Raw genomic sequence first — 24,656 nt, 5'->3', positions numbered from 1 at the left:
ATTTGGACTATCGGAAAGACAGATTTCCTCTGAAGGAATTTCCCTCAAAATTTAATTGAAATATATATATTTGGCATTAAAACCATATACCAAATTTCATAGGTCTAGTTCAAAATATTTTTGGATTACCGTGCTCACAACAGACAGACACAATTTCAAAAATGTGTTTTTCGGATTTTGAGCGATCTGAAACATAGAGATTCGTCAAAATATCGAGTTTGAATTTTTTGATGATTATAATTTTCTCTTTTTGCATAGTTTGTATACGAAAAAAGTAAAAACGTTCTCTGTTTTTGATTTCCTTTTGTACTTTCATAAAAGAAGAGCCCTTTTAGTGTACGATCAAAAATGATTTTACTTATGCGTTGTTATGCAACTAAACAATTGCATTAAAATAATATTTTTGTATCTAAAAATTATTAGATGCAGAAGTTTTGCAGAAGATAAGGCATAGTACTATTCAGAATTTTCCGTGTTGAAAACATCGTGACTTCTAAAAACCTACGGATATATTGTGAAAAAGACATACACACACATATTATATTATATATATATATATATATATATATATATATATATATATATATATATATATATATATATATATATTGTATGACATATTGTGAAAAAGCGATGAAGATATTACAATGAATGAATGATTCACAAGATATTGACAGATTATTAAAGAAACCAGTAACAAGAAAAATGTTAATAGTATTCGTGACAATTCAGAGAGGATTATAGTTTTAAAAAAATGTTACAAATAATGTGGTTCAATTTTTACAAAAGTATAAAAGCATTTATATAAAAAGTGCCTTTTATATAAAATCTATACAAAATAGAATCGTAGAATAGCGGTAATGATGATCGCTATGAAAATGAATCGCAGAATGCTTTTTAGGATATGAGTTACAGTGAATAAAGCGGGGTAAGAAGGATTCAGTCACCTTGTTTTTTTAAGAATGGATACATAAATTTCTATTAAAAATTTTTTCTCACTAATCTAGCTTCTAAGTGGAATGATCAGACTTTATTATATAAAGAGTCGATTGTAATTATGCAAAATCACTATTTTAAAATTTATTAATTTTTTTAAACAAAAATTTATTAAAAATTGAAGAGGCTTCAAAATTTCAAAATTAGTTTAATGATGGTAATTTGACTGTCGCTATCTTTCTGATTGATACGGAATTCTCTTAAAACTAATTTCTCATTATATTTATGAAATCTACCGAGCAAATAAATGGTGCTCAATATTTTAATCTTTCTGATGGTATAAACAAGTATCAGAAAATGCAATAATTAAAAATGCATTTAGTGTCTTCTATGGTTGTCAACAGCGACAAGCGTTAAGAGGATAACATTTTTGTAAAGATGGCGTTCTTTAATGTACTTTCATAGTTATAGCGAAGGAAACATATGAAAAAAATCTTTCTTTTGGAAATATTTAGTTTAAATTTTGATTCATAGATTTTTTTAAATTGTGAATTATGATATCTCGTTAGATAATTAATTTCATTTATCTAGCTCGTTTTGTTTTTGAGTATTCATTTTCACATACATATAGACTATACTTCCAAAAGTGCTTTTTTTTAACATAGAGAGATAGTACGGAACTTCGATTTCTGTATCTATTTTTTTATACATAGAGTAATTCTATTAGTCTGTTTAGAATACCAGGAAGCAAAAGTAATTTCAAATGATATTTATTTGAAAATTGATTTAATACGATATTAAAAATTCATGATTAAAATAATATATTTGTTTTCTACTTATCTTATGCATGTTATTATGAAATGATTGACAATGACATTCATTTAACAATGATTTGTAGTACATTTATTGATTGCCATGGATTCCACATCTCCATTATTTCCTTAAAAACGGAAACGTATAATAGGGTGCATTGCAAACAATATAATAAATGATGACAGCAACGTACTATTACGAATTTCGCTCAAGCAGTATAATTTATAATCCTCCCTTTGCTACCTTACAGTCTCAGTGAATTACTTGGCCATCATGGCTGTAATGTGCAAATCACGATTTCCAATCATTTTTAACAATATTTGCACCAGAGTTTTTTCTTTTTTTTCATCAACGCTATTGTCCAGAAAGTAGCGGGGAGTTTCAGAAGAAATTAAAAGACGTCAAAACACGTGTCAGAGACTCTGTGGCCAGACACCGGTTTTGTGCACGTGTGACCTCTGGGTTCAGCCACCTTGCTCATCTATGTATCATTTTTCTTTCTGAAGCCTCGTAATAGATGGTGTCTGCTTCTTCGAGAGGTAATTTCTCGCTTTAATGTAAGGGAAGGGTGAGTCATTCGCAGAATTTAAATTTATCAGACTGCGTGTTCCCAGGCGGGGTGCCGAAGATCACAGATTCGCGGTTGTAAATTTGATGGATTCTGCCTATTTTATCATAAAATTGTGTATAATTTGTAGCGTCGGTAATGGAAAAGGACGATGTATCTTTTTGTGAGTGGTTGGTCAAAAGGTTTGGCTGAGTTTCACCATCCAAAGCCAGATTTTTTTCTTTTACTTTTTGACTTGTAAAGAAGGGGGCCGATGAATAAAACTGACCACCAAGTATTGAAGAATAAATAAGCAAAAGATGGAATATTAAATAGCATATTAAAATAGAATCTTCCAGAAAAAAAATTTCAAAACGGATTAGATATTAATTTTAAATTCCTTCCGCTAGGCATCATCCAAACCGTAAACATTAAAAATGCAAATGGAATTTAAACATTATTTAGTTACTTAATTTTGAAATATAGTACACTGTCGAGTATCCTATTCCCAACTATCCGACTTCCGTACTGTCCGACCTCGTTTTCTGTTATCGTAATTAAATGAGGAATGCATTTGAAATATTGCATTCCTCATTTTTCCTGCATTACAGAATTTATGTTAAAATGTAAACAACTTATATCCATCAAATTTACTTTTTCACAAATAAATTTTTGAAACCTGCAATGCAGTATATAAATTTATATAAACTACCAGTACAGGGCCTTCTATTTTAACTCGACACATTACTGGCATGATTCAAAGGACCGAAGCCTCATGGAATGTGAACGAAGCCGCGATCACATTCTTTGAGGCTTGAGATGAAAAGAGGAGTTAAGAAGGCACTAAGAAGAGAGCAATATGAAGTGAGCAAATGCGTTTTATAACGATGAGTTTTGGTACAGAAACTTTGTCTTCTGGTATCGGTAGGCAAAGAGAATAAGTTCCTAGAACACCAGCCTATCCATGTTTTTGTTATCCGCCCTACCCTTACACCACATTACGCCAGACAGTGGGGAGTGCACGGTATTTAAAAAAAAATTAAGACAGGTTTCATTTTAATTTACTTAATAATTCTTTCTACTGATTAATTTTGTATCCTATTCATTCTAACAGAGACTGACTTACTAATAAATTATTTTCACAAGGAATTTATATTGTAGAGGGTTACGACATAAATGAAGCAATGTGCACTTTTATACTATTTTTCAATATCACAAAATGATTTTTTTTAAAAATCAGCCATCATATGATACATACTACTTCAGATAGTTTACAGTAATATATTAATGTATTCTACAAATTTGGCAAACATTTGTCATGAAAAAGCATTTAGTATAACTCTTGAAGAGAATAAAAGCTTGGCAGAAAATAAAGTAAATACACAAATTTAAGTCTCATATTAATTTATTGTATTTAACATTGATGGATTTGTTCAATTTAAATAAAAATCGAGTACATATTTCCTGAAGAAAATGAAGTGGATTATTACAAATAAAATAAGGAATTTTAATGATTGATAATTTGGTAGCCAGTTATTTTAATAGGAATTAAATAATAAATTTTAATAGAAATATCATTTGATTTTAAATTTTCTGTAAATAGTTTTAACCATTAGAACATAAATTCAACTAAATAAATAAATAAATAAAAAGTAATAGCAAAAAGATTCAATAACTTATTTTGACTTCTGCTGAGAGGGTTAAATTCCCTTTAATTTACAAACGTTAAATATAACGATGAGCTAAAATTAATCTTTAATGAATTGTAAATGATTCTTTCCTCACGATTCATTGATATGCAAATAGCATTTTATAGACAAATTAGAAAATAAAACACGAAAAGTCATCAACAGAATTCCTGTCAAAAGAAAAAAAAAAGAAAAAAAAAAAAAAAAAGGTCTTCTTCATTTTTATCTTCTTCACACGGTCTGTTTCATCAACAACACCTATTCATTAACATTATCAATTTTAATCTCCTGAATCACGCAGGAAGGTACTTTCTTAGACAAGTAACGGGATTGGCATTCAGTCTGCGCTTGGTCATGAATCAATTTTGCTTATTAAAAAGGATTCCCTTTCTTTGGGGCTAACAATAGAGCATGCGCAGACCAAGGGCCGTCACGCAGATTTAACTGTCTTAATAAGGTTTCAAGCGGCACTTTCTTATCTTGATCAGAATAGAATAGAATTTGAGTGCGAGTTGTCTTCAAGCCTTCCTGGGACGAGAATACAAATTATCAAAGAGTGTAGTCCATTTGTATTCCTTCGACGTCAGCCTTTTTTTGTTTGTTTGAGATTTATTTTTTTTGTTTAAAAATACTACGATCTTCAAGAGTGAAAATCTTGACCTTGAGTCTATGACAAATGCGCAAGGAAGGCTTTACTGTTAGACTGACTGAATAAAAGAAAGGTGTGGTCTTATCGCCGTCTCTTCATCTCTTACTGTTATTCTTTGTTGGTTCTTAACTTTTTTTTTGTTTTGTTATTAGAATTTTACTTCGTCCCCTAAAAGAAGCTTAGTTTTGTCTTGTCTCGCTTACTCATCTCAGTTACGAAACAGGCTCATTGTTTGGACTTCCGTTACCTCTCTCAAATATCAGCAGACAGTCCTCTCGGGTTTTTCCTTTCCGTTTCTTTAGAATTGATGGACCCACAATGAACTTGAGAAAGAGATAACTACGCCATCACCCAAGGCGTTCAGATAAGTTAAAATCATATCATTACTTAAGACATGTTTTGCAGTTTTTTTCTTCTTTTCTTTCTTGAAAACTTGATGCATATTTCAATTGGTGTCGCTTATTCGGGTAGGCAACTTTATATAGAATAATAACAAGTTTGCAATCTCAAAAAGTTTTTACATTTGGTACACACATTTTAATTTTATAAGGAAGTTCTCTGAAATGATAGTTCTCCTTCAAGGACCCCACTACATTAACAGTATGATTTTCGCTCTAGAAGAGTTAAATGCTCATCTGAGAAGCATCGATGGAATTCGCTTGTTTGAGTAATTAATAAGTGAGTAAGCAACTTAGAACAACGAAGGTTTTCTGGATTCAAATCATTCGCACATAGTAGTATCAAATCCCTTAGTTTAATGACATAATTCTTCCAATTTCTACAAATCATAAAGAAGAATATATGGCGGGAATATTGGCGTTCTATAGGCCAGAGCGTTATACTTACAGCTGCCCCACCACATTAACAGTATGATTTTCGCTCTAGAAGAGTTAAATGCTCATCTGAGAAGCATAGATGGAATACCTTCGATGGAATTCGCTTGTTTGAGTAATTAATAAGTGAGTAAACAACTTAGAACAACGAAGGTTTTCTGGCTTCAAATCATTCGCACATAGTAGTATCAAATCCCTTAGTTTAATGGCATAATTCTTCCAATTTCTACAAATCATAAAGAATAATATATGGCGGGAATATTGGCGTTCTATAGGCCAGAGAGTTATACTCACAGCTACCAAATTTAGTCCAAAGAAAGTGGAAATCGCCTGAAAATCATAGCAAGAAATTTTCTTACAAATAAAAATCTCTAACTAGTAAACAATTTTTCAAAAGCTTCTTTAGGAAAAAAATTATTAAAACAGACATTTTATATAAATGAATAATTTCTGACTCTCTGCTGATAATAATGAAGAATGTATGTGTGTGTTCGTACTTTACTGTTAGATTATTTGAATTACAGCTATCAAATTTCGCATATACCTTGAAGGGTGAGAAGAGCGATGCACCGAGGAGCGATTTTTTGAAATGTTAATTAATTAAAAATTGTTCTGAATTCTATCATTTTCTCTTGATAATTCTCTTAAATAATATTGCACACAAATCTAGCCATTTTTAAAAAACATTTTTTTGTGTAATTTCCAACAAAATATAATATTAATACCCTGAAATCCAAATCGTCATTGCTTCATTAAGTACTAAATTGAGTGATTTTCTTGAACGTTCAAAGTTGAGAAGAAAGAATTATCTTTAATATCTGAGAACTTTACAAGATGAATAAAAAAATGATACACAATAAATAGAACTTACATATGATAGTTAAAATAACATGACTTTAATGTATGTCAGTTTGGCGGAGTCATAGGCATTCAGTTACTTTAAATGATTTATCTGAAATTAAATATAGCTAGAATTCCCGGCAAACCAGCAAGTCGTCATGGGCGGCCAGTTCAGTGGTAAACAACAACCATTTCTCTCATCAAACATGCGTGAATATCTTTTATTATATTATACCTAATTCCAATGATTGTATACTATTTATTTAATATTCTTTACTTTTTACGGAGCATATAGAAAATATTATATTCTTCAAGAAGATGCGAATTCGAAATTTTCATGAATCTCCACGTTTTAGATCACCCTGGATTGGGCAAAATACATTTTTGACTATGTCTGTCTGTGAACGTGATAACTAAATAACGCTTTGAGCTATGAGGATGAAATTTGGTAAATAGGTTTTAGGACAAATTTGTAGATTGCTATAAAATTTTGAATGAAATCCATTCAAAGAAAGTCTGTCTGTCTGCGTATTCAAATACCAGCGATTTCAACAACTTCAAAATTTAAAGAGCCAGATAAATAAAATTCACTATACAGATTTAGTATCTAAATCTTAATTCCAAATTCTTATCTAATTTTAAACCAAATCTGTCAAAGAGCTGACAGTCGGTTTGTAATTTCGCAAGCATCTAAACACAATAATTCATAAACAATGACTTAAATTAATAAAATTCGGTATGTGATCGTATAAATGCAACTACAGTTTTGTATCAAATTTTCATTTCAATCGGTCGGAAAAAAGGCGTCCAAAATACATATTAGCAAGATCGATTAAGTAAAAATGTTAGATCCACGCCAAATATCTGTAATTTCGTAATTATGTTCGTCAATGCATGTAAGGCATTCGTGGCCTTATCCAAGGTCCGCGATTTTATGGAGGGGAGGAGGATAAAAGAAAAAGAAATAGGCGAGAAAGTTTCAAGGGGACTACTCTTTCTGGTTAATATATTTTTATTAAATCCATATTGAAAAGTGCACAGTATCCAACTGTGTATCAATTCCAAAATACAAATTTTCATAAATTGTCATTTTTGGGATTCATTAAGAGAAAAGTTTATTGGCGCATTTTCATTGAATTATGTTGTACATTTTAGATGGTCCGTCGGGACTACGGATTAAAATTGGAGAAACATTACATAACAAAAATTAAATCTATTTATCATTTGCTATTGTGAAAACAATTAGTTGTGCATCATAGCTAATTGGCGACAGACATAGCATAATTAACAATTATTCTTAGTTTTTTTTCCAAGAGCACTACATATTTTGAGGATCTCACTTTCGGAAATTTCCATGCATGTCATTAATTAATCAAATTAATATTTTTATTATTTAAATTTATACATTAATGAAGCATAAAAAGCATTATTTTCATATGATTGGTAGAACAAATCTTTTAGCAGTATCATTACTCATTTACCGATCTATAATTTAAATTTGATTTTACAATCTCTTGAAAAGCCTATATAAAATTTTTATTCAAAATATAATACATATTAAATTTTGATCTCTATTTATAATCAACACGTAAGCACAAAAACAGTATCTTAGAAAGAATTCTAGTGTTTATTTTTTAGACATTCGCAGAAAACAGAAGATAACGAAACTTACCTTTCATCACTTTAGCGATAATTTAATTTTTTTAATTGTAAGAAACAATGCGTTCAGGAAATATTTAGTGATTCACGCAGCACATATGAGAAGCACTAGTTTTAATGTACTAGTACAGTATCATATTAATCCATTTTAATATTAAGCATATTTTTTTAAGTAAACAAAGAACTTACAACACAAAATTGATTACAAGAGTTTTTTTTTTTTTTCTTAAATGGTCTCATAGGTAAAGATGAAATCCGATGAAGAGCCAATAAATGAATTTCACTGTGTTACTATAAATGCTCTATGATATGCTCTACATCAGTGGAATGTTGCTTTCAGCGATTAGCTCTATTTAAATACATGAGCAAATTTTAAAAAATTAGATTTAAGAATTTTTTAATAATGTCCATTTTTTGATTTAGAGCAATAAAAATAATTCTAGTATTTAATACTATTTACGTGATGTAATTTTAGATAAGCTCCAAATTTCAAATAATTTTAATCGCATTCAAAGTTTTTGATGTCATTTTGGTTCGATTCGCTAACTAACAAACTCGAATAAAGAAGGCATGCACCATTAAATGTTTAAATACGCTAATATCCCGTTGAATCGGATTTTGAATCGTAGCGAGGATTTGTTAACAGAACCTCATGGTCTCATGAAATCTGTTGAAGTTTGCGACATTTAGAAAAACGAATGTGCATTTGTTCTATTATGTTTTCTTGAATTTATGCATTTTTCTAAATAAGAGTTATTTCTGAAGAAAATAACATATGGACAATGTAGCTGAAATTTTAATTTTCCCTTAAATCAAGTTTTTATCGAAAATTTAAATTTAAAATTATTCCGAATTTCAACAATAACTACTTAAATTTTAATCTCACTACCTAATTTCAACAATAACTATCAATAATTTCTACTATTAATAAAAATTATTGTGTATTAGTGTATGTGAGTGTTGGTACTCTACAGCCAGACCAATTGACTCACAGCAAACACATTTGGCTCATGCATATTCTGGAGAATGGAAATAGTACTTGGAAAAATTATAATTAGGATTTTAATTAATTAGAAATAAAACTGATTTTTGGCATTTTTCCTCTATAATTTCTAAAAATATTACTACACAAAAACAAATTTTACATTGTTTCAAAATTTAACAAATTGCCTTTTTAGTGATACTGTTTCGTGAAATTTTCTGAATTTTGACAATTTTTAAAAAACAATATTGCTTAATTGGCAACACTAAATTACTATCATGAAATTCGTTCGTTTTCCTTGCTTCATCAAATATTTAATCACATGATTTTTCTTCTATTGTTGAAAGCTGTTGTTCTTCTTAAGAAGAATGTTTAATATCTGTGCAATTCACAAGGTTAATAAAAAATGGAACTGCAATGCCGCGAATTTTAGAACAAAAGTGAACCCCACATTTACATTTTCAATAGCGCTATGATGTCATGGAATTGTTCTCCGTTAGAAAGACTCATGTATACGATGAACAGAACATATGTAAGACAATTGAAGTAAACGGCTTTAACATTTGGAAATATGGCGGGTCCAAGGCAATGAAACTTTGTCGACACAATTTGACTGAAATTAAATGATTCACATTTCCTGGCTAAAACGCTAATCCCCAGACAACTAATTGTTAAATAAAAATAAAATGATAATTAGATTAGTATTAATTATCATATATATTGTGAGATTCATTGAACTTTTCATCCCGTCTGCTGCATAGCAATTTTTATAATGACAGCATAATTACATATCGAGGTGCAACTAATAACTGAAATTAGCATTATGTTATCAATGACAATCTTATTTCCTGTACGCAGTGATACCTATCAAATTCTACAACTTCCTCTCTATTTTGTATTAAAAGTTAACAAGTGCACATTTCAGTATAGTTTATCTTGTACATATAGTTTTATTATAGCTTCTCTAAAAATAACCCACAGCTACTTTGTTTAGAATTTCTTTGTTGCATTACATTGATACTGTTTTTTTTTATTTCAAGAATCAATTTATTTTCTAGACATTTTGAACTAGACCCACTAAAATATCAGCGTAGATTTTGACACATACCATGTATACTCCCACACTTAAAAAATTTTGATGTAAAAATATTCACATTGTATTTTTATATAAAAATTCAATTTAACACTAAATACATATAATTGCACTAAGCACACATTAAAGTAAATACATAACATTATTACACATAGTTTTAATTTTTTTTAGATCTTTCATTGAGATTTAAATGGCCTGTAAATGACATATTCAGGTAGATAATAAATTTGGATGAAAAATGCGCATTTTTATTTTTTGCAGCTTTAAAAAAAATTGTACTTTTCGATTACTTGTGATATTTTTATTTTGTCTCTATGTCAGTTAGAAGACAAAATATAGCAAGCTATTGGCATGTAAGTGATGCTTATTTAAAAGAATCTAAAAATTTCAAATCTATTTTCTGAAGAACGACTTTTCATAATTCTCCTGTACTGGTATTGTCATATCTCAAAAAATAATCAAGATATCTTAATGAATTTGTAATTAGTGCTCGAATTTAGATTGAGCAGAATTTAATGAACTAAGGATTTAATATGGAAGGGTCTAGAAGTGGATTTATGATCTTTTGATGTAAATATTGTTGAAAAAATTCCAAAATTTCATAGATTATTTCATATATTGCACATAAAAATTTAATTTTGAATATAATTCTTATATAAAATTTGTTACACTCTAAGATATATTATACATGTAATGTTTCAATGAAAAATGAAAACCCGTAAAATTTTTTCTAGTTTTTTGCAAATAAAGAAAAATTGCATCATCAATATATGTTTTTTTAAACGCTACGCTACATATTTATATTATAAATATAATGATATTTTAAAATCTAATTTAAATTAAGTTCCTAATTTTTAGCTTAATTTAACCATATTAACTTCATTCTAAAATGTTCTCTTATTTTCTGATCCAATTCCAAATGTTTTTATTTAATTAATTCAACAGGAGTTCTAAAATTGATGAAGTCGACAAATTCCCACACTCGGAGTGAAGGGATAAAAAATTGTCTATCTAAGCGAATTCTTTTTAAAAGGTACCTAGATTTCCCTACCTAAATCCTCACGTATAAAGAAATCCCTATCAAAATCTCACAATATATAATCACGGGATAAATATTTCATTAGCTTTTCCTCTTTTCACTCGTCCTGTGTTGATGTTCTCGTCGCTTCTGTTTGTACATAAATTATGCCTCCCGGGAGGAATCGAATTTTAAAATTCGAAAGTTTCATCTCTGTTTTAGGTCACAATTATGCTTTCAAAATTATGTATATACATATTTAAAATTTCAATTTTATTGAGCATTTTATTCTTGTATTAATAAAAAAGCGTCATGTAAACACTAAAAATATATTTTAAAAAAATTATTCCGAACCTAGACGGATACCTTAAGAAATGACATTTGATCTCATTTTTTTTCTCGAATATAATAAACTTTGTGTGAAAGTTCCGAAGTTTTTTTAGATTGCAATAGTCTGAAAAGTTATTTATAAGTTTTGCCCACTAACAAGATGATCAATACGCATGGAACTTTCTTGTTGAGTTTCGAACATACTTTTCAATCAAGAAGATAAAACATACTTCTTAAGGAAGTTTATAATTTAAATGCAAACAAGATTGACGAAGATAAATATATAAGCAAGATTGTTAATTTGTCCTTGCTTTGTTTAAAATCGTCTCCACCTAGAAAAACAACAATGATTTGAGTGGTTAATTGAAGTTAAACACGTAATCACGTTGTCAAATTACAGAAATTATCTTTCTGTATTGGATGATCAGCGAAGAAAAGATTTAATTTGCTGGCCATTGTTTAGGGAGACATGCCCTTGAGGTACTGATAGTTAAGGCTTCATTGATTGCAGATAATTGAGTTGGGCGTAGCAAAATATCGTGGACGAATCAGATGGTAATAACATCATTAGATAAATATTGATTTGAAATGTTTTTTGTTGTACGCATATTAGAGGTTTATAAATTAAAAGAACTATGCTTGTGTTATGGAAGTTAACGTTTTAATAACATTTAGAAGGTTATTCACTGTATTGTCAAATTAATTTTTCCGTTTAAATTATTTTTTTATTGCCGAAACTAATCAGTAACTAATCCATAAATATTCAAACAGTTCTGCAGTTGTAACAAGACGTATAGTATTATGCCTTCTGAAATTATGCTTATCTAAAGATTTTAATATAACCGCTTATGACTAAAGTTTATTTGATATAATACATGAAAAATTATACAAGTTTCCAACACAAACACTTCTCTGAATAGTATAGGAAAATCTTTGCAATTAATCTGCCTTTTGACTTTTTTGAAATTAAGATCAACTTTTCAAAAATAAGATGCATAATGACAATATATAAAGACTTATTAATTTAAAAAAATGAAACAGATCAGAGAACTAAGTCTCCTACAATGTGTTTTCGGTAGAAAGAAGTATTTTCTTAAAAAGTTAGAATAAGTAAAGTCAAATTTATATTGGAATAGTACTATATATGAATGCAAAAAAAAAAAAAAAAATCAATTCAAGTCCTACAACAATGAAAAAAAAAAGAACCAACAAGAATGGTTCAGAAAAATGGTATAAACTTTCTGAAGAAAACATTCAGTATTTATTTTGAGGCCAGTATAAAAATATGTATGTATAATAAACCACCAGTAAATTCTGAACGGATACTGAAATTTCTTAATGAATTGATAGATAAAGTAGAAAAATATTTTGTCACGTAGGATTCATAATGTTGACATTGTACCTATATTTAACCTGCTGTATAATGTTGACATTGTACCTATATTTAACCAAACTTACATACAAACGTGATATCTAAAACTATTTTCCATTTTCTTATTAAAAGAGATTCTGGCATTCAAATCAACAGCGATGTATTTGTTTCAGACTGCTCTTACAGAAAAACGGAGCAAGTTTAGAATTACTAATGGAGCACTTTAAAATTTTGCATGCCTAACTTTTCGTAATTATAAAAAAAATTAGTAATAAAAACCTCATATTTTAAAAATTATAAATAACATTTTCTAATAATGATACCTTCGCTTGTAAAACATAGTAACTGTATATAACACAAATGTTTAAATTATAAAAAAAAAAATGTATAATTTAGAGTAACATGCTGTGAGGGCGCTGCGGATGATTAGAACCAGAAAACGAACTGAAGGGAAGAGTGTGGAGAAGGAGTACCGCGGGAGAGACGGTGCCGAGAGAAAAAGATGGATGTTCGGAGCTCTATGATTTTCTCGTGCTAAATTTTGTTATACTGTTCTTGTATGTTATGTTTCGTCCTACGTCAATTAAATGTTGTCAAAAAATTTAAATATGGTGTCATACCAATTATTTTCGTTTACATTTACTTACTAAAAGGGCAGTCTTTGCCTTATTAATTTTTCTGATGAGAAATAAAAATTAAAAAAGCTCGGCAGCGCCGACACATGCTATGGTATATTTAAGAAATCCTCCAGTTTGTGATAATATCTTACTTTATCACTATTTTATTTAAGGCAGCCATCATTTTGCACAAATATAATAATATTGTAGAATACATGTAATATATATTTTTTATATTTTATACTATAGGTATACTTTGCTGAAATTTCTTTTAAATTGGCGAAATTTTCAAATATTTCCTCAGAGCTCACAAATCTAAAACATAAGTAGACATTTAATCATTCTTTATATTACTAGGAGTATTCAAATGAAAAAGTACGAAACGACACTGTGGGTATAAATGAAAACTTTATTCAAAGTATACACCATAGGCCTGAGCATAACGACCCCTTTGATTAACGAGCCGAAGGATTCCTTGTTCCCAGAATTCCTGTGGCCGTGACGAAACCCAATCCGTCACAGCTCCTTCGGTTCGCCGTCCAAATTGTAGCGCTTCTCTTTCAGATGTTTTTTCAGGGGATCAAACATATGAAAATCGCAGGGCGACATGTCCGGGCTGTAGGGCGGATGGTCGAGCTGCTCCCACTTGAACTTGGCCAGTTCCATGTGTGTGACCCTGGAGATGTGGGGATGCGCGTTTTCATGAAGCAGAACCACACCCTCTGTGAGTAGCCCCGGTCTTGATGGATCTGCGTAGCCTTCAGAGTGGCTCCTCAATCATCGAATTTTGCAATGCGAACGCCATCCTGTCTTCCCATGCACTGTCACGTCAATTGGACGGAGCTCTTTATAATAGATTCTGCTCTCTCCTGCGCATACGGGGGCCCGCGCATGTCCGATCTACACCGGAGACTCCAATCTCATCTCTAGATGTCTCGCTACGTTCTCCCATAGCGGCATAGGCAAATATGTTAACGGTTAAGTTATTACGACGTTTCGTATCTTTTTATCTGAACACTCCTTGTATTATGACAAAGTATGATGAAGCACCATATTTCACACCTCGGAACTTACAGTGCTAAAATTTAAGCAGATAAGTGATTATTTCTTTATGCCAATATGCCGAAATGTAATGAAATACAATATTCCTCGTCTTTTCGCCCAATCAAAGAAAAGCTCAAAATAAACAAACATGCGGAATGCAAGTAAATATATATAGGTGCCATGCAATTTTCAGGGTTTTTTTCACTCTTAGTGCATTTTTAACATAAAATAATTTAAGAATATTATTTTCGTCTAGTTTAAAAAAATAGCAAAACTTACATGGTGGTGGCGCATCTGAGATCGTCCTTCAAGGAGGAGAGCAATTGTGAACACTTTGGAGCCTCTGTGAGACCAAGTTCTGGAACTTTAATAACACTATCCAGATCCTTGCCTTCTGTAACCACTTTACTATAGCGCTTCAGGAGCACAGCATAATCCTTAGCCAAAAGATTCATCTGCAGGAAAAATGTTTTGTTCTAAAATCAAAATTTATGCAGAAATTATCAGCTTAAAATTTTCTCTTCTTCCTGCAAGAACTGAAACACCAGTTCATGGCATCAATATAAAAAAAAAAAATGTTGCAATAATGGCCAAAAATTTCTTGAATATCCATCAGACTAACTTTTAAGATATAGTGATAATGATCTTCAAAAACAATAAGCAGATATTATTACAACTATGAAATCATGTTAAATCCTTTTTTTTCTTCTGATTATTTAATGTGTTTTAGTAATGTTCACATTGTGTAGTTATATTTCTCTATCCATAATTATAGGCGATATAAATTTATTTTTCTTCTAAAAATTAAATTATAATTTATAAATTTGGAGAATAAACATCTGTTTAAAAAATAAGATATGAAAACATTAATTAAAATATTTGTAAATAGTTAATTTGAAATAATTTAAAAAGAAAATAAATTAAAAATTTAAAAACACGAGCCCATGACTGTACTCGGGTTTTCGAATACTAGACCCTCGACTTATCCACAGCGCCTTTGGGACCCTTGGCAACGGGGACTTATTATTAATATATGTTATTATGAAAGTTTGACGGCCATTTTCACGAAATAGGCTGGCTACTGCGTTTTAATATTTTAATAAATGAAAACCTAAAGGCGTACTTTCGTTATATTAAATCTCATCTCGAACTCAATTTTTCAACCCATGTCCTCCCATTTTAAGATCCGGGGATACAATCTGGTCTGTCCATTCGTTTTATACCTTAATATTGTTACCTTTCAATATTCCTAACTTATTGAAGTTGGACAACTGTTTAAATATCTGGCACATGTGGCACCATCATAGAGTTTTACATATTGCTGCATGATATTAGTTCGATTGTAAGAAGTCACATTTGAAACATATAAAGGTCAATGGGACCACTAGAGAAATTTCGAACTAATCATGTGTGCATTTTAATATTTATTAGTGGCATTGGATTACGAAACAGAATGATAATACAATTTTATATGAATTCTTAATAAATAATTTGAAAATTTAACCTCCATTATTTTTGCTTATGCTCTCAATAGGATGGTATTTAGAACAACAGCAACAAAGTAACGCATGCTAAATTTATCAAGAGCCTAATAAATTAATTTAGATTTTCTTCCCGTCCGACCCCAGTTTTGATAGATTGTCTACGCTCATTGTACGAAAGGAAAATTTTATTGACTTTTAAGACCAAATATCTTGGCAATTATTGAGATTTATTGTCAAACGAATGTATACTCTTCTCAATTACTGCTCTTGTTTAAGGCGTCATAGTTTCTTTAAAAAAAGTTTTAAGAAATTAAAGAAAACCAGAAAAAGAACGAAACCAATTTCTTTTAAATTCATGCTTCTAAATTAAGAAAACGAAACCTTTTACTCTTTGATTTAAATATCAATAAATTATATTAATAGATAATCCTTAAAACTTGCCCTTAAAATTAGCATTGTTGCTGGACATATCCTTGAAATCTAAAACTTAACAATAGCACCGACACAATAGAGTTAATTCTTTGGCGGTAGATTATGAGAATTAAGCGTTGTCATGATTTACAAGGAATGTTTAAACAGTGGAATGATTATATCAATCAATTACTGAGCTAAATTACACTAATCGCACGAAAATAGATATCTGAGATGTGTATTATTCTAAGGCGTGGGTGAACTCTTCTGTACGCTGAAGAACCACAGATAAAAATCTCTTCTTAAGCTGATCGAGGATAGGATTGGCAATTCAAGAAAATCAATGACATGAAGTACAAAATCGTGAAACCATGATTATGATTTGTATTGCGATCAGGTTATTGTCATTATCACCGTATCGAATTTCATCAGCTACCGTTCACGTTTTTGACATTGATACGTGTATTTATGAAAGTTAAGATCACGGATCTAAATGCATAATACAAACAGGGCTGAGCACAAAAGTATAATGCAATAGGTTAATGTACTTTTGAATATTATTGGAAGGTAATGAAAGAGTTAAGTAGGAAGAAAAAATAAAAAGCTCCTCGAAAATGTCAATAACATTACTAGTTAAAAGTAATAATAGTGGCATATTTTTTATCAAGACTCTTTGTCAGTATAATACAATCTATAGAAAATATTTTTTTTATAAACTTTATATAACATTCGGTTTAAAATTTTAATAGGAAGTCTGTAATATCTTGAAAAAAATTTAATAAAATGCTGCTTATAACTGCTTTAATATGTTTTGATGCATTGTATTATATTATTTACTAGATTCATATTTTCTTTTTTCTATTATAACTCTTATTACATTATTTTATTATTATTTTCTTTTACTATCATATAATTAATCAAGAACTTTTGAATAGAAGAATATAGATTGATGGATAACTTTAGAATTTTGGCACTAGGATTGCTTAATATCACCATATATTTTGTGAAATAGTATGCCTTGTATCGAATTGTTGTATTTCGAATATCGATTATGCTGGCGTTCTTCGGGATTGCTAATATCTAAAATTTTAATTTTAAAAAGAGGCAAAATTACATTAATCTAGTTATATTTTTTCGCCGTAAAATTTTATGTACATCTTGAAACTAAAGATTAAAACAGGTATAATTTTTGATATTACACTTAAAGATTTTAAAGGCAATAAAAATATAAAATTTATTCAAAAATTTAAAAACATATTCTTAAAGTTGTAGTAAACGTACTACTTTCTGACGCCACTGATACGGAATCCAAACTTAACCTAAGTAATGCTTAACAGATAATTAAGTTCTAAAAATAATAAAAAAGGTCATCAAAGATATATAAATATACAGAATTTCATACTTCTAGAAAATTATTAAATGAGTGAAAATCATTTGCCAGATTATCTTTACAGATATGAAAAAAGTCAAAATAAATAAAAATGCATAATAATTGGTCAAGACGCTCTCAAATTAATTAAATATTTAATTAAAATTTTTCTATGAAAACTAAAAGTTATATTATAAACTATGGTTTTTTCCATTATTATATTTATTCAAATGACTTTGGGAGACATATTTTGAATCATGGACATGAAAAATAAATCTAAAGAATTAAATTTAGAAAATTTTTATTTAAAATATCTATGCATCCATTAAAAATATAATGAAAAGGAACACTAATGTGTATATCTTGATTGAAAATTCTTGGTAAAATAGTTGTTTGAAACTGCTAGAAAATTGTCTCTTAACATCATTTTAGTCTTTGGATAATTTTGAAAATGTTTCTATAATTTTGGAAGTTATAATATATGCATTAACATATCGTTTTATGCACTGAATAAATTAATTAAAGAGCAAAAGATTAATAAGAGAAAAAAATGAAAATAAAATTTCGCCATATTTTTGGTGTTAACTAGAACATGAAATTCTTATATAGCTGCGGGAACTTTGAGGAAATTATGAAAATGGAATCTTAATATGAACGCCAATAAAATATTTATGAGTTTTCGGTATTTCGGATAGAGATTTTATTTGGCTACAGAAGTATTTTTCCCTTTGCTAATTCTTGCATGCGACAAAACTACATCCCGGCACGGATGCGTGATCTGAAACTCGTATATTTTTTTTGTAGTACTTAAAAGCGAGTTTAATTACTTTACATAAGTAAGGCTTCGAATCTAAAAGAATGATCACGCATTGCATGTTTGAGCACCTCATTTCCAGATCAGCATGAATTCCCATTCTTAAGTAATGAGATATAGATCAGGAAGATTTTATTGATCCTGAATTAATTTCGGCATGTTTCTGGTATGGATGAAGAAGAATCGGAAATATTTTGGAAAAAGCACCATTTTTTGAAAACATGAAAAATTGAATGCTGTACACAAATATTTTATAAAAAAAATCATCAGTACATGAATGTTGTCAGTAGGTGTCACTGATAGCAAAATCTGTCATTAAAAATACGTTTGCGTACGAGGAACGTGATACGAATTTTCGTAATTCAGTCTGAAAGTTAAAAATTAGTTTGAAGAATTTTGTTTAAAGGGCAAGGCTTTCTTTTGAATTTTCGTGAAACTTCGATTAATCGCTTTTATATTTCAGCGATGATAGTATGGTGCTTATTTCCTAAAAGAGATACCACATTTTCGACATTTAATAACTTAAATCGGAACGGTTATTTAGTAACAGTTTTTTTTAAATAAAGTTTCGGGAATGTGTTGAAAAAAGCACCATTTTTTAAAAACCTGAAAAACTGAATACTATACACAAATATTTTATAAAAAAAATCTGTCAGTACATAAATGATATCAATTGTAATCAGTATTGCACTGATAGCGAAATCTGTCATTAAAATGCGTCTCCATACAAGAAACATGATATGAATTTTTGTAAGTTAATCGGAAAGTTAAAATTTATTTTGAAAAATTTTATTGACAGGGCATGGCTTTATCCTGAATTTTTCGTGAAATGTTAATTAATCGCTTTTATATTTCAGTGTGGAACCTATTTAATAAAAGAGATACCACACTTTTGCAACATTTAATAACTTAAATTAGAACGGTTATTAGTAACAATTTTTTTTAAATACTGTTTAACAATGAAATTCGATTGCTGCATGACAGGGCTAGACAAAGAAGTTTTCAGAGATATAGAAAATTCAGTAACTTTATTTTGAATAATTCAGAAATTAAAAAAAAATTAATTGCCACATTTATTTAATTGCACATAAATTTTACCTTTTTAATGGATCCCTTGTCAGGGGATTTGCCTTTGTATTTATCTATTTCTGGCAGCATAATTTCTTATCTAAAAAATAAACAACATATTTAGTAATAGTTCATTCAAAATTTACACACACATTTAAAAAAAATAGCTTTAATAAATTTCAATAAATATATAGCGCGAATGCAAAATCCAAAATGCAATTTTACAATATATTCATCACTTTTAATAACGAAATGTTGAGTATAATTGGATAAATAAAAATAATGTTATGCAAAAATTAACCTTTCAACTTGTTAGATAAATAGGATGTGGAGAATTTCAACTTGTAAAACGTGTGAATTTCGAATAAAGAGTTAGCAACAAAATTTGGTAATGTCAATGTTGTCAAACAGCTATGCAAATTTTAGCCGAGTAACAATTGCTATACTTATATACGCAAAAGTAGCACCAGTAGTTGCCACTTTTGGAAATGATGTGCCTCCAATGAGTAAAAAATATCTTGCAGAGGAAATTTTCATTGGGATTTATCTATTTATTTTTCGATTTTATCCCTGTAAGAAATATGTCTTTATTCCACCAGAAATATTATGATATTTACTGTGAACATATAGATTGCCAAGTCCTAGAAGCACTTATACATGAAAGCGTACGTAGGCATGAGTAACCATAGTCTCAAACATTTTTTAGGACAGAAGATATTATTGTATTTGGTCAATTGTATTTGGTGTATATTGCAAAAAATTACAAGATTTAAAAAATGATCAGGAGAATACGCGTCTTGTTTTTTTGCAAGAAATTAGATGCATCTAAACCGAAACTATTGCTGCAACTACAACAATAGATTTCTCGTGTTACTGGTGCATTTTACAAAATAAAATTGATAAAATTCGCATGATCTCCAACAGTGCCAAAAGAAGTTTCGATACGTTTAAAACTATTAAAAACTGTTATGTGTACTACAATAATTCAGAATAAGTTTCAAAATCTCATGATTTTTTAATTGTATAGTAGAAAGTTAATGAAATTGATTTGCATCATGCATTAAAAATGCTTGTTTCTAAAAAATTCGAATTCATCTGCTCGAACTGTCTGTCTATTATCTATATGGCCTGGCGAATCATATTTTTCAATAAACGTTGCTAAATGTGTCCATTTGTAATTATGTCGGTTTTGAGATATCACATTTATTTATTATAATTCAAAACCCCCTTTTTGTAATGTGAAATATACTGTTGGATACTTGGGAACGGAAGCAAAACAGTACTTTCTATTTACAAATATTTTAATTAAATGTCTTCTCAATTTAAATATATCGCATATATTCTTATATGTAAAATCTTTGTGAAAAATGTGATAAGAAAATTGTTAAAATTTATTTAAAGAAAGTTCTGGCTATCCAAATAACACATTACTTAAATTGAATTCAAAGATTTATAATTTTATCATCGTATTCTATTACTGCGTTTTGTATGAGCATTATGTAAAACTGAATTATATGAAAGCAGCTCCAATGAATCAGAATGACACGATTTGAGACTAATGTGATGTTTTTTAATGCTGAGATAATTATTTCTTTTGAAATGTATGGAACCAGAATAATAATTTGCATGGAAAAAGATTTCAAAAGATTTTGACAAAAATTTTGTACTCTACTCTTTAACTGCGTTACAACGGGCTGTTCAACTAGAAGGTAAATAAAGCTCTGTCGAAAATGCAAGAAAATTATCATCATTACCCCCTCCCCCCTTCTTTCTCTCTGTCGGCCAGACCATATCCCTGTGTTTGGCAGATTATAGACTATGATCCCTGTTAGACAGACTCCAATGTCACTAATGGATGTTTGAGGAAAATAGTCGCACAATTCTGCTTATCAAAAGGCAATATTTTTGCCCACTTAACCCAAGTTCAAATAGATACTTCAGAATTATATTATATATTGAAATGTTGTCTAGTTACGGAATAATTATTCGTTTGTTATGTGAAGAAAAAAATGCCTTTAAATAGAAATATAAAAGATCAATAAAAGAATTAAAATTTTAAATTTTAATTATTTTTAAAAAAATTAAATTTTAATGATTTTTAAAAAATTTAAATTTTAATGATTTTTAAAAAATTTAAATTTTAATGATTTAAATTTTAAATATTTTTATTCAATTGAATTTACATTTAAAAAATAATATTTCAATTTTTTTAAACTTCCAGGATTTTTTTTTGAAATGTTCAGAATTTTAACATGTTTTCGGAAAAAAGTCGTTTTTGTATGTACACACACCACTGTTTTGTTTTGCTCCACTTCAGAAAATTGTTTTTATTAGATATTTGTGAATAAATCACTTGCTTTGTCGAATCTTCTACTCATGGTAAATTTTTCTTTTCCATTCTCTAAGGAATCATCCTTTTTCGTCAACAGAATTTTAAATACACAAATTATATTACAAACATTGAGTTGCAACAGTAATATTGATATTTTAAAACAATGTTGAACTTGCACTTGTTTGAGTTTTTTTTATATATTTTTATTCAATTCTTATTCTACCATAATTGCTCAAAGTATAAAAATATCTTTTTTTTTTTTTAAATACTAAAAAGTACAGAACGGCTTTAGAGATTATTTTATAACATCTAAACCTATATTTCCCAAAATATTTGCCTACATAACAAATAATTTTATTAATGCAGCATTTTTTATATTTTCTTTAATATTAACTACATCTTTTATTACCTTCACTAAGGAATCGGCACTAATAGGAGAATAATTCTGAACGTAGTTTAAATTTTTCATAATATTTAAAGTAGTTTCACGCGTTGGACATAAAGATATCTAACTAGAAAACAAAAACTATTGAAAAAATAGCTATAAAAGAGCTACTCTGGCAAGCTTCAAAGTATTCGGAAAATAACTGAAGGACTGGAGCAACTCGGCACCATTGGAGAGAACTACAGTTGAATCTTAAGGGCCATCACTGAGTAAGTTACAACCCCTTCCGTAGGAGACACATCCTATCATCGGTAGGGGATAACTAACTCCACACCAGAGTGGAGAGAACCAGTTACCCTATTGGCACCTTCAGATTACCATTTTTGAGGTGCCCCTGATGAATATTAAAAAACATTATAAATAAAAATTCAGACGAACAGTTCTCCATTTATACAGCGATTCATCCGCCTGTGTACTCATATCTAAATACATGCTGCAGTATTCATCAATCGTTATACAGGGAATTATAAATGAATATCCCAATTGCGCAGGGATATTAAAAGGAAATAAAACAAAGGACAGCCTTCGTGTTCATCAGAAATTTCAAATAACAGTTGAAAATTTAAATTTAATACAGTTATAAGTGTTCATTATAAGCACACCAAAAATACGCGCAATATCAAGCATGTCAAATGTGATGTTTTGAAAGTCTACAGATATGTACGTCATAAGTGCATCCACATCAGTTGGTAAAGGGGAAACAAACACCTACTGTTTGATATAGTCCCGGAAAAAGAAACCAAGTAATGGCATGTATATAGTATATATGCATCCTTCCAAAGCTTCACACTAGACATGCAAATAAGTGAGTAAATAAAAAATGAAATCTACGATCGCAAATTTAAAGTTATCATGTGAGAATATTATTATTTTTGTCATTATTTGTCTTAATTAATTTAAGTCATTAACCAGTTTAAACCGGTTTGAAACAACCACGAGACTTCTCTATCGGTCTCTATCCCTCTCTCTCTCTCTACATATATATATATATATATATATATATATATATATATATATATATATATATATATATATATATATATATATATATGATAATTTTTTTAAACTTTCATGTTCAATTTTTCTAGCTGGCAAACAAAGTTTTGGTGCTCCACCGATTCTGAGATGAAATAACAGCTATGATGTCAAAATTTTAGGTCAACCTTTCAAAACCGCATCTGCTGCCAAAGAAGCATACGTAATAATAAAGCAATACTGGTAAAAGCAGGTCAACCTTTTAAAAATGCATCTACTTTCAACGAAGCATACGTAATAATAATAATACAATACTGGTAAAAGCAGGTAAAAAAATATATGCGATTAAAAGATGATGATGAAAATTGCCATTTATGCTTCATTCATTGCCTACGTGATTTCGAGCTTCAAAACCCCCTAACCAAAACAACATCTTGTTCTCACATGATAAAAAAAAAAATGTGGAATTACTTTTGTACTGATTTAGAATTATCCGTACTTCTGGAGGAAGTCAACTGTAATGATACAACTGTATTGAGCTCAAACTTTTAACTGCTATTTTTGATTTGCAATAAACAGTAAGGCGGTTCTCCTTTTTGTTATCATTTAAGAGACATGCAATGTCACCCTTCATTAGAAGATCTATAATTTTTCTTTATCTTTACAACAAACTATATGTATTCCTTAAAATTAAAGTCATTTAAGTGTGGAACTTTCATTAAACTAAACATTCTTTAATGGAATCCTCACCAGAAAAGACAAACCTGTTGAAGGAAATTACGTGGGAGATCTTACAGTTGGAGATAGTTCGTGGACGTTCGAGAAACTCAGAATTACCTAACAACTATCATAAAACTTAAGGTACTAAACAGGGCATTTACCTTGTTAAACTGTTTTATGAGTCCGAAAGCTATAAACATAAATCTTTTTGACTATTTTTAATACTAACCACAAGATAACATTCCTTTTTTATATTTTTTATTAAGGGATCTGACACTTTTCAGTTTATCTTAAAAATGGCTTTCCCATAAACGCCCAAATCTTTCTTAGAAATCAACAGTAGATGTCAAACGTATCTAACAGATACACCAAGAAAAAAAAAACTGAATAATTACTTTTAAAATGATACTTGTATAGATAAGATGGAGACTGATATTTTATAATAGAGATACAATGATTTAAATAAATATATAAATTCTAGAAACCTTGTATATGTTTCATTTTAAATCAGACTCATGCTGTCTTTAAATTATGTTCTCAGTGGAATGATGTAAATGTGCCAGTCTCAAATGTAGGAGGATCCCAGTATTTTCAAGGACAAATGTGAGTAGGTGGTT

At 29.4% G+C, this 24,656-nt stretch overlaps 1 protein-coding gene across 3 annotated transcripts in view; it reads right to left on the bottom strand.

Moving 5' to 3' along the window:
- LOC129984355 (uncharacterized) overlaps positions 1–24,656 on the bottom strand; it is a 158,682-nt gene that overhangs the window by 62,330 nt on the left and 71,696 nt on the right. For all 3 annotated transcript variants that reach the window (XM_056094224.1, XM_056094225.1, XM_056094226.1), the window contains 2 exons: positions 19,598–19,667; positions 14,701–14,876 (listed from right to left, as the gene is read on the bottom strand). In XM_056094224.1, coding sequence (XP_055950199.1) covers positions 14,701–14,876; positions 19,598–19,657 — 236 coding nt within the window. In that variant the 5' untranslated portion in view covers positions 19,658–19,667. The remainder of the gene's footprint in view (positions 1–14,700; positions 14,877–19,597; positions 19,668–24,656) is intronic.

Source organism: Argiope bruennichi, chromosome 9 (genome assembly GCF_947563725.1).
Source record: "Argiope bruennichi chromosome 9, qqArgBrue1.1, whole genome shotgun sequence".
Classification (NCBI taxonomy): Eukaryota; Metazoa; Arthropoda; class Arachnida; order Araneae; family Araneidae; genus Argiope; species Argiope bruennichi.
This window is presented reverse-complemented; position numbering and strand designations above follow the sequence as displayed.